Below are 12,546 nucleotides of genomic sequence, written 5' to 3' on the forward strand. Positions count from 1 at the left end.
TGACGGGGGGAGAAAGGGCAGGGGCTGATGGGGGGACAGGAATCCGGATGGAGAGCAGGATGCCTTCCTCCCAGAGAGGAGCCAGAATCATGAAGGAGCAGGGGGGAGAGAGGGAGAGCTTACAGGGCAAGTGGGAGCAGGTACTATCTAAGGGTAGTGACAGCTCAGCAAATGCCTGCAAACTTGAACTAGACACAACGGTTTGAGCGATCTCCTGCATAGTTGACCGCTGACCGGTATCACGCTGGACAGCGCCTGTCGTAGTCACTAAGAGCCGCCTCTGGACACGGACACGGTCCGGCGGGCCCCGGGAGAAGCACTTCACTGACAGTGACACATCTGTGCCGAGGACAACTCCCGAGGCAGGCAGCTGCTTTTATCTTTGTTTTACAAATGAGGAAAGTGAGGCACAGGGTGGCTGGACGACCTTCCCAAGGTCACACAGCTGTAGGAGTTGGAGCTGGTGTTCAAATCCACCGGCGCAGCCGGGCTCTGGAGCCTGTACCGTGAACCGCAACGCCAACCATCTCTCAACATGCCGCCAGCATTTGTCAGGAATTTTTTTTTTAAGATTTTGTTTATTTGACAGAGAGAGAGAGAGAGAGACATGAGGGGGAGCAGCAGAGGGAGAGGGAGAAACAGGCTTCCCGCTGAGCGGGGAGCCCAAGGCAGGGCTCGATCCCAGGACCCTGAGATCATGACCTGAGCCGAAGGCAGAGGCTTAACCCACTGAGCCACCCAGGCACCCGAGCACTTGTCACTGAATAAGCAGAAATGTCCAGGCCTATGGAGGGTAGCTGCCTATATTCCTCACCCTTTTGCTGGTCCTACAGTCAAATAACTTATCTGGAAAGTTCTTACCTGCAAAATTCAGATGGGAAGACATAAAGAATTTCCTCTTTGTCTATCAAGGGGTGAAAAGAATCTCCATCCGTTCCATTGATCATATTACATCTGTCTGTTGTCCACCAGTCAAGGGATCTGTGATTGAAGAGCACAAGGAAGAGGAGAATATCACATTCTATTTCAGATCTTTACAGATGGTCGGGACTTTTCAAGCCTTAATTGGGAGCCAACTACCCACAGAAGCTTATTTATATGCAGACACAAGGGGGACTCTGGTTAAGGATTGGATCAGGAGGGTAGGCACCCGATCCCCGAATCAATTCTGATAGAGGTAACGTCTAAAAATCCCTCTTTCCTTCCTGCAAAAAAGAATATCCTATGTAGCGGTTTAGAAATACTCATTTTCTTAAAATAGTGATTCAGTTTAGCATTCATGATAGCCTTGTTCAGAGCTAGTCCACTCACAGCAGGGTTCGAGATAGGTATGATCGGCTCTTGAGGATGGACTTAAGATGGCAGAGTAGAAGGAGGACCTTATGCTTGCCCCATCTCTCAAACACAGTTAGCTAAACAGCAAATCACTCAGAACACCAGGAAACCAATCTGAGGACTGAGAGAACAAACTGCACAACTAGAGGGAGAAAAGGGGCCACGTCATGGAAGGTAGGAGATGTGGGGACGTGATTTGGGGAGAAAAGAATTGCCAGTGCTGAGGGGAGGGGGAGCCCCTGATCACAGAGAGAGAGAGAGACAGAAAGGGGGCACAGGCTGCAGGTTATCACACAAGAAAAACACTTCCCCAAAACCACTGACGGAGAAAACGAGAGGGACTGATAATCACAAGTTTTTACATCTAAAGTTTTAGAATTCTGCGCCATTGCTGGGGTGAAGCCTCACGGGCTTAGCGGTGCTCCTGTGGAGAAGGAGGGTGGAGGCCCAGGAGCAGACAGTGTGGTCGGAGGATCCCCTGGGTGGCACAAAGAGAGATGGTTCCCCTTCTTGGAGTGCACTTGGGAGAAGTGGCATTGCCTCTCTAGAAACAAAGGAGCCAGCAGGTGCCAATGTGCTGTCCCATTCATCAGCACAGGAGCAGAGACACCTGCTGCGGGCCACTAACCCAGCAGCAGGCTTTTTACTGTGCTTTACTGTAAACTCGAAGCCCCTGCATGTGCATGTGACTGCCCTTCTGGGACATACTGGCACCAGCTGCAGTATGGCAAGACCCTACCCCAGAGGATCAGTGCCCATCTGTGCCATGCTGGGTCCCTAAAATTTGGAGTTTTGAAATCCAGCAGGCGGTCCTGAAACAAAAGCCACAGTGCCACCTGGTGGGCAGATGGCTCAGACACTGACAAGGTGAAGGCAGGGACATGAGGGAAGTCTGGTATAAAAGAGGGGAGAGTGTTTGCTCTTCTTGGAGGCTTCCTGAACAATGGTGGGTGCGCATGCCCCTCTTTGGGGATGAGAGCAGGCTGCCACCAGTTTTCTCCCCTGTACATCAGCACAGACAGACTTCAGTGAGCAGCACCACACCCACAGTGAAGGCTTGAACTGCTTACACCAAGTCCCCCTACACTCTACAAGTGCTTCTGAACCAGGGCAGGGGTGCCTGAGAGTCAGAGCAGCAGGATGTCGGCCCCCCAGAGGACCAGCACAAACCCCCCATTCCCACCAAGTCTACTGACCACAGAGCACTGCAAAGCTTCAGCTCTAGGGAAAACAGGATCTACTCTCTCCTAACAGGCAGAACAAAAGACACCTAGTTAAGCTCACCGCACACTGGACAGGGTCCAAACAGTCCCCACTGCAAGCAAGGGGACACCCTACAGAGGCCTGACCTGACAAAAAGAGCAGCCCAAACACAACAGCAGAGTGTGCAAAGCACGTAACAGAGACACCTCCTGAAGCTCTAGTCCCTGGACAGTATAGGACCTCCTCTTAATATAGCCATTATCTCAGAAGCAAGAAACATAATAGGCTTTCATAACAAAGAAGACAGAGACCTAGACAAAATGCCAAGATGGAAGAATTTATCCTCAATAAAAGAGTGAGAAGAGTTCACAGTCAGGGAGCTAATCAACACAGATATAAATAATATGCCTGAGCCAGAATTTAAAACAATAATCATAAGGATACTAGCTGGGCTAGAGAAAAGCATAGAAGACATCAGGGAGTCCCTTAACCCAGACATAAAAGACCTAAAAACTAGTCAGGGCAAAATTAAAAATGCCATAACCAAGAAGCAAAACCAGCTGGATTTAATGATCACAAGAACAGAAGAATCAGAGGGGCAAACACGTGATGTAGAAGATAAAATTATGGAAAACAATGAAGTTGAAAAGAAAAATGTTGGATTATGAACACAGACTTAGGGAACTCAGTGACTCCATAAAGTGTAGTAACACGTATATCTTAAGAGTTCCAGAAGAAGAGAGGGAAAAAGGGGTAGAAGGTTTATTTGAGCAAATTATAGCTGAAAACTTCCCTAATCTGGGGGAGGAAAGAGACATCTAAATCAAGAGGGCAAAGAGATTTCCCACCAAAATCAACAAAAGTTGTCCAACACCAAGACATGTCATAGTAAAATTTGCAAAATGCAGAGATAAGGAAAAAAAAATCCTGAAAGCAGTAAGGAAAAAAAAAAAAACCCTAACCTACAAAGGTAGACACATGAAGTTCCCTGAAGATCTGTCCACAGAAACTTGAAAGGCCAGAGAGAGTGGCATGATATATTCAATGTGCTAAAAAGGAAAAATATGCAGCCAAGAATACCTTATCCCACAGGGCTGTCATTCAGAATAGAAGGAGAGATAAAGAGTGTCCCAGACATACAAAACTAAAGGAGTTCAGGACCACTAAACCAGCCCTGCAAGAAAGATTAAAGGGGACTCTGAGTGGGAAAGAAAGCCCAAAAGCAACAAAGACTAGAAAGGAACAGAGAAAATCTCCAGAAACACTGACTTTACAGGTAATACAACAGCACTAAATTTGTATCACCAACAATCACTCTGAATGTAAATGGACTAAATGTGCCAATCGAAAGACACAGGGTATCAGAATGGATGAAAAAAATAAGACCCATCAATATGCTGCCTGCAAGAGACTCTTTATTTTCTTTTCTTTTTTCTGTGCATGTGACGTTTATTTATCTATTTATTTCCTCTGTAGTTGTTTATTTATATTTATTTATTTATTATTTTAAAAAATTAACATATAATGTATTGTTGGTTTCAGAGGTAGAGGTCAGTGATTCATCTGTCTCATGTAATACTCAGTGCTCATCACGTCACGTGCCCCCCTTAATGTCCATCACCCAGTTACCCCATCCCTCCACCCTCTTCCCCTCCAGCAACCGTCAATTTGTTTCCTCTGATTAAGAGTAAGAGACTCATTTTAGACCTAAAGACACGTGCAGATTGAAAGTGAGGGGATAGAGAACCATTTGTCATGCTAATGGATATCAAAAGAAAGCTGGAGTGGTCACACTTATATGAGACAAAGTAGATTTTAAACCAAAGAGTGTAGCAAGAGATGAGTAAGGGCACTATATCATAATAAAAGGGGTCTATCCAACAAGCCATAACAATTATAAATATCTATGCCCCCTATGTGGGAGCACCCAATTAAACAAATCAATTAATAACCAACATAAACTCATTGATAACAATACAGTAATAGTAGGGGACTTTAACACCTCATTTACAGCAATGGACGATTCATCTAAGCAGAAAATCAACAAGGAAACAATGGCTTTGAATGACACACTGGACCAGACGGACTTAATATATATAGAGAGAAAAGAATAGGGAATATATAGAGAATATATTATAATACTATATTATATATTATACATTAGATATATATTAGATATATGATATCTATTAGATATTATCTATCTATATATCTATATAATTAGATAAATAATATCAATATATTATATGTCTAATATATATTATATAATATTATTATATAAAAACATAAAATGTTTTTATATATAGTATGAATATATTTTTTCACCCTAAAGCAGCAGAATATATATATATTTTTAGTGCAGTTAAGAAATGGGCAGAAGACATGAGTTTTTCCAAAGAAGACATGCAGATGGCTAAGAGACAGATGAAAAGATGGTCAACATCATTCATCATTGGGGAAATACAAATCAAAACCATGATGAGCTACCACCTCACACCTGTCAGAACGGCTAAAATTAACCACACAGGAAACAGCAGATATTGGTGAGGATGTGAAGAAAGGGAAACCTTTTACACTGTTGGTGGGAATGCAAACTGGTACAACCACTTTGGAAAACGGTACGGAGGTTCCTCTAAAAGTAGAAAATAGAACTACTCTACCACCCAGGATCTGCACTACCAGGTATTTACCCAAAGGATACAAAAACACAGATTCAAAAGGACACAGGCCCCCCAGTATTTATAGCAGCATTACCAACAAGAGCCAAGTTAAGGAAAGAGTCCAAATGTCCACCAACTGATGAATGGATAAAGAAGAGGTGGTACACGTATATACAATGGAATATGACTCAGCCATAAAGGGGATGAAATCTTGCCATTTGCAATGATGTGGATGGAGCTAGAGTGCATTATGCTAAGCAAAATAAGTCAGAGAAAGACAGATACCATATGATTTCACTCGTCTGTGGAATTTAAGAAAACAAAACAGTGAATATAGATGAAGGGAAAAATAAAGCAGAGGGAGGCAGACCAGAGGAGACTCTTAACTACGGAGAACAAACAGGGCTGCCGGAGGCATGGGCTAGATGGGGGATGGGCATTAAGGAGGGCACCTGTGATGAGCACTGGGTGTCGTATGTTGAAGTGCTGAATCACTATATTGTACACCTGAAACTAATGTTGCATAGTAGGTTAATTAACTAGAATTTCAGTAAAATTGCCCAGAAAATTAAAAAAGGAAATTTAATAGAACAGGTTTATTAATTATTTACTATAAACATAATAAACATTTTACTTATATTTGGCTTACAAAGAATGTGAAATAGCATGGAAGATGGGTGTAATATGTTACAAAATTGGTAGTTAGTGTTCTGTTTGGGAGAAGAGACAAATAGACAGCTTTCAATTTTGTCAGAAAAATATTGTTAAATATGAACCATAAAAATCTGAGGGTAGAACAGACATAAATCAGAAAAAAAGCCCAATATACCAAACACTGTATCATTATATTATAACTGTATCAGTAATTGTGATACACATTTAAAAGGATAATACTGTGCTATTAAAAGATTAAAAAAAAAATAACAGATTGAGTCTAAAACAAAATCCACTTTTAATAAATCTCCCTGGGGCCAGTGCCCTGGCCATCTACGTTTCCCCCTCCAGGGGCAACACTATTACCAGCTTCTCACATATTCTTTAAGGGATGTGACCTATTCTGAAGTGTGTATACACAAATGTATGTTTATGTACACAGACATGGGTGCTTTTTAAAATTTAAATAAACTTTTTATTTAAAAATGGTTTCAGATTTACAGAAAAGTTGCAAAGGTAGCACAGAGAGGTTCCCTTATATTCCACACCAGTTTTTTTTGCCCATATTTCTGGGAAGCTTAGATGTAAATTTAATGTTCAAGAACAGAGTTCCTCTTACTTCTGTCCCTGAAGAATTACCCTCCTTTTCTCTCCAAGGTTTCTAATTCCTCTGATTTAAAGTATCTTGGCTTATCCGTAGCTTTATTGCAAGTTGTCTCAGCAACTTTTTGGAAGTAGTTTAAGTTATAAATGTTAAAATATATTTCTGGAATACCATGATGGTGAGCTCACATGTATTTTTACCCTTAAAGAAAAACACGTGAACAATCCACAATCACTAAATTAAAAAGAGAAACTCTTCCCTCTCCCCCCAAAACAAGTGGTTTTAAAGTATTTGTGCTGTAGCTACACATCATTCAATGACCACGTGGAAAGTGAAAGTTTTCCCTGCTTGTAACGTATGCCTCGCCGTGAGCAGTCTACAAAACACTGATATTTAATTTATAAAGTGTGTTGCCCCAATCTTGATTTATACAATAGTAATTACAAAGATATTTTACATATTTATAGAGTTTTCATGCAAAAAATGACAGTGTTAATATTTTTTGAAATAATATATAAATGGACATTCAATTTAAACAGAAATTTAAAAAATAATTACACTAGTAAACTGTTACACTTACGTTTTTCCATTCCATTCCACAATCTTTGAAAAGTTGAGGTAATTGTCTTCTCCGGTTAGAAAAACATAGTCTCCATCATTAGTCCCATTTTTCTGAAAATAAGTGAATAGGATCATTTTAAGAAACCATGATTGTTAATTTTATGTGTCAACTTGGTAGAATATGGTGCCCAGTTGCCTGGTCAGACACTAGTCTAGATAGTGTTGTATTCTGTAGATATGATTAATATTAAAATCATTTGACTTCAAGTAAATTACCACTGGTAATGTGGGTGGACTCATCCAATCAGTTGAAGGTTTTAAAAACAAAATCTGAAGTTTGCTGGACAAAAGGAATTCCCAATTATGCAATTTAGAAATCCTGCCTGAGTTTCTAGTCTGCCAGCCTGTCTTACGGATTTCAGACCGGCCACCAGCTGCCCCCACCATTGCATAAGCCAATTCCTTAATACATGTAAATCTCTTAGATAGATACTACAGATACAGGTAGTAGATCTAGATCTCCTACTGATTCTGTTTTTCTGGAGAACCCTGACGATACAGTAACTGAGAAACTTAAGCTTCACGAAACCATCCTATTTGGATGTAATTGTCACATAAGACTGAACCAGGAATACGGTGACTATTTGACTAAATACCATATGAATCATATTATTACATATGGTTTTAAAAAGTAGGAGCCCAATTAAATAATGGACAAAGGATTTGAAGAGATATTTCTCCAAAATATTTGAATGGCCAACAAGTACATGAAAAGATGCTCAACACCATCAGTCTTCAGGGAAATGCAAATCAGAGCCACAACACTATTTCACACCCACCAGGATGGCGATAAAAGAAAAAAAGGAAAACGGGGCTCCTGAGTGGTGCAGTCAGAAAAGCGTCCAACTCTTGGTTTCAGCTCAGGCCATGATCTCGGGTCATGAGATCGAGCCCCGTGTCAGGCTCCGCTCTCATTGTGGAGTCTGCTTGAGATCGTCTCTCCCTCTCTCTCTGCCTCTCCTATTCATGCTCTCTCTCTAAAATAAATAAATCTTAAGGAAAATAACAAACATTGGTGAGGATCTGGAGAAATGGGAGCCTTCACACACTGCTGGTGGGAATGGAAAACGGTGTAGCTGCTGCGGAAAACAATTTGGTGGTTCCTCAAAAAGTCAAACAGAATTACCATAGGACCCCAAATCCTACTTCTCCCTGTATACCCAAGAGAATTCCATTCCAAGGTAGTCAACGTCCCTACAAAGCTTGCGCACAAATGTTCAGAGCAGCATTATTCTTAAGAGCCCAAATGTAGAAAGAACCCAAACACCCAACAATTGATGAGCAGATAAGCAAAGTATGGTCTATGCGTAAAACAGAATAGAACTCAGCCACAAAAGGAATTAAGGGTTGATACCTGCTACAACGTGGATGAACCTGGTAAACATGATGCTAAATAAAAGAAGTCGGACACAAAGTTGGAATATTGTATGATTCCATTTACAGGAATATCCAACTTGCATATGAATGTCCAACTGCCAGAGATGGGTCCATCAGAGGCAGTGCCTCTTGGCCCCATCTGGAGAGCGGGCATGTATGTTGAGTTTTTTTAATATTGTTTTTTGCCCAACAAAGCCAAGCTCCATTCCCAAACTCCCTTCCTTCTGGCTCTGAAGAAGCTCCCACACAGAGCCCTGACTCTTCTCCTCTCTCAGCTGGGGCCAGCCTGGCCACTCCTGTCTAGCACCAGCGGTCCCAGCTCTCTCCCAGAGGAGAGAGGTTGCGCACATGTGTGGGGGGATTTCTTGTGTTCTGTCTCAAACGAAAAGCATGATCTTACTTTTCTTTGCAGAAGCAAAAAGAAAACCAGAAAAGACACAATCCTTTTAACTATTAAAAAATGTCTATAGATTTGCAGGCAAATCCATAGAGACAGAAAGTAGATCAGTGGAATGGGAGAAATGGAGGTGACTACTGATTATGGGGTTTTGGGGGGGGAGGATGACAAAAATACTCTAAAATTACCTAGTGGTGGTGGTTGCACAATCTTGTGACTATACTAAAAACTGCTAAATTGTCCACTCTAAAATAGTGAGTTTATGATAAGTGAATTATATCTTTTTTAAAAAATATTTCATTTATTTATTTGACAGATAGAGATCACAAGTAGATGGAGAGGCAGGCAGAGAGAGAGAGAGGAGGAAGCAGGCTCCCTGCTGAGCAGAGAGGCTGATGTGGGGCTCGATCCCAGGACCCTGGGAACATGACCTGAGCCGAAGGCAGAGGCTTAACCCACTGAGACACCCAGGCACCCCCCCACACACATTTTTTTACTTAACATATTTCCCCTGTTACCAGAAGTTCTTCAAGGGTATAATTTAATGACTCCACAACATTATGTAGAAATAATTAATTATTCTCTTATTATTGGATATTTAATTTTGAATTTTTTTGCTACTACAAATAATATTGTATGAATATCTTTATGCTTAAAAGCACTGTCAGTACTTTTGTTTTCTACACAGACCGATAGAAATAAAATCACTAGAGAAAAGAACACCAACATGTTTAAGCCTTTTGATACATTTTATCAAGTTGTTCAAGGTCAGCCCGCTAGAAGGTGGTGGAAATAGCAGAGTCAATCAGTTTACATTCCCCAAGTTGCTTTTGTTAAACTCTGCTAATTAGATGAACCCAAAATGAACAAGGTTTCTTAGCTCTTTTTGCATTTCTCTATTCCCTGAGGTTGAACCCTTTTCTCACATCATTCAGCTCTGCCTTAAAAAAATTCAGACTCTTTGTGAATTCTCTTCTCATGTGTTTTGCCTACTTTGGTTCTTGTTTCCATCACTTAACATAATTGCACCAACTATGTCAATATATCAACTCAGTCCACCTCCATAATGGTCACATCGTATTCCCCACATGAAGCTTCAAATGACTTTAAGATATGAGAAAAAGGACATTTTAGGGAGAGCACTGTGAACATTATACCAACTTAGAGAAAATTCAAATACTTCACTTAAAAAAATGCCGAACCACCAATTTTATAAAAAACTGAATGGATGCTGATTCCTAAAGTCCTCCACTTAACTCAGATAGGGGCTAAGCAAAGTAGAAAAGCATTTAAATATTTCACAGAAATTCAGAAAGGGTTCTACCCAGCTGTTTTCTGCTCGAGAGTCAGACACTGCATGAGAATGCTTGTCTCCTGCTGGAACGTTTGTTCTTTGAGGACAAGCAGGAATAAAGAGGTTTTATGTTGTCCTGGCACGGTTGTGCACTGGGTTCAAGGAACATATTACTGTGGGAGGCGGAGGGGGGCCCTGAGCTAGGACCACCACAGTCCTACCATGACCGTAACAGAAGCTTGACCCCCACCCCTACCCCCGAAGGATGGGCCGACCTCTCAAAGGCACTTTCTGACAACTAGAATTTTATACACCCCAGAACCCACCTCCAGTGGCAGGTGCGCATGCGCTCTAATGCCAAGACCAGAGATGCCCTAAAATCAATGGGTAAAACCATGCTGATTGGCCCTGCAAAACGCAATGTGAGCATCTGGCATTTAACCTGGTCCTTCTTCTCGGAAGCTCTGTGCCAATGTCTGCATCACTTATCCTGCTTGTCCTCGCACCTGGTCCCTCCCCAGTAATCGTCTGGCTATCTTGTCACTAGAGTCTTTGGAGGGAGAGCGCTCAATGGCCTGGTCCATCCAAGGGGGAGGCTCCCACAAGCCCACCAGGAGTCAGGAAAGATTTCGGCCAGGCTCAGGCAGGGGCAAAAGAGTGGGTGCCGAGGGCGGTGTGCCTCCCCCCACGCAGCCTGTTCCGGTCTTCGGATGGATGGCGGCGCAGGTGCCAACTCCCCTGCTATTGGCTGAAGAATCAGTATTTGACCAGAGCAGATGACAAACCGACAAGAGACACTGCCTCTTCCCCAACACCACCTCAGGTAGTGTGTCTGGAGCCCAAATGGAAAGATTCACGAGTCACTCATACAAACTCAGGGTCCTCTCTGGAGCCAGGCATGGGGGGAAAGGATTGCGACTCCTGAAATGCATACCATGATTTGTAGTTTTGGAAGCATTTTTATGGACTTCTCACTTAGCCTTGCAAAACAGCTTTGGAACCGTGGACACTTTTAGCCTTAAGTCACACATGATGAAACCAAGATTCAGAAATAGCCCCACAGTTATGAAGTGAAAAAGTCAGGACGTCAATCCAGGCCCTCTGTTTGCAGGTCTTATGCTCTGTTCCTGGCTGTGGGAGACCCACACCACATACGAATCTACTGAGCAATGGGACAGGGCTTTTCTCTAGCGGGGCCCTGTGAGGATATGGTGGTGTCTGCAAGGAGGGGCAAAGGGCAAGGACAGAGAAAGGAAGAAAGAAAGAAATACATAAAACAACACGTCCTTGCCTCGGGAAAGCAAAAAATGCCAATTTCTTAACGAGTCCATAAACGTGGGTTACATTTTAAAGAGATACAGAAGGATCTTAGTTATAAGTCTGATGAAGTCAATGATATAAAAACAAAAAAAGGAGGCTATACAATGGAAAGTTGCCAAAAAAAAAAAAAAATACTGAGGTCTCAGGGACAGGATCTACCTGGCAGGTGGACAGAAGTCACTGGGACCCGAAGGGCCTTAAGGAAAGCTTTGTTGGGCCACGTGGGTGGCTCAGTCAGCTAAGCCCCTGTCTCTTGATTTGGGGTCAGGTCGTGATACCAGGTTGTGAGCTCTGAGCCCTGAGTCGGGCTCTGTGCTGGGCATGGAGACTGCTTGCGTTTCTCTCTCCTTGGAAGTTCTCCTCAAGTATTTTCAAGAAGGGAGGTCCAGCCACAGTTTAAGAAGAAATTGGTGCTTCCTCTGGTCTTATGGAAGCTGGGCTCCTATCAGATGGGATCTTCTAGTGAGCATTTATCAAACTCACCCAGAGTGAAGGATTCAGGCTCAGCCCAGCCCTAGTCCCAGGACCTCCAACTCTTACATAAATCATATTAAAAACTTTTTTACTATTTTGTTTGGATGGTGTCCAAGGTTTGTATACCCTTGACGGCACAGGGGCAGTATTATCAGCCTTTGCCACAGACATGGAGGAACATACTAGAAGATGACAGGATAAGAGTGAGGTTCTTGAGTAGTGAGAACCAGGGAATAACCACAAACTTAAAGATGAGGAAATGCATCACAGTCTCAGACCTCACCCTTCATCTAACACTTTCTTCTTAAGTTTGTCATTACCAACCTCTCACCATCCGTTTCACACAGGTTTTTATTTTTGATTTTTATTTATTTATTTATATTTTTTTTTCATGGAGGGAAGACGGATTTTCAAAATTCCTTTGAACTAAAATGCATTTGAAACTCAGGCAGCAATAACATATGCTTTGAACAGTAATTACCTGAAACCTGAAAATTTTTTTTAAATTTCAAGTCAAAGTGAATAAAATCTGCCAGGAACCACACAAAATTCCACTTACGAGCATAAGAAATCACAGATGAGCGACACAGTTTCAGATCATCCAGAC

At 42.1% G+C, this 12,546-nt stretch overlaps 1 protein-coding gene across 1 annotated transcript in view; it reads right to left on the reverse strand.

Moving 5' to 3' along the window:
- The window catches only part of SCARB2 (scavenger receptor class B member 2), a 69,587-nt gene that overhangs the window by 21,311 nt on the left and 35,730 nt on the right, over nucleotides 1-12,546 (reverse strand). Inside the window, exons 5-6 of the mRNA XM_047719576.1 lie at nucleotides 7,037-7,128; nucleotides 862-981 (exon numbers count right to left, since the gene is read on the reverse strand). Of these exons, the coding sequence (XP_047575532.1) occupies nucleotides 862-981; nucleotides 7,037-7,128 (212 nt within the window). The remainder of the gene's footprint in view (nucleotides 1-861; nucleotides 982-7,036; nucleotides 7,129-12,546) is intronic.

Source organism: Lutra lutra, chromosome 2 (assembly GCF_902655055.1).
Source record: "Lutra lutra chromosome 2, mLutLut1.2, whole genome shotgun sequence".
In the NCBI taxonomy this organism is placed as follows: Eukaryota; Metazoa; Chordata; class Mammalia; order Carnivora; family Mustelidae; genus Lutra; species Lutra lutra.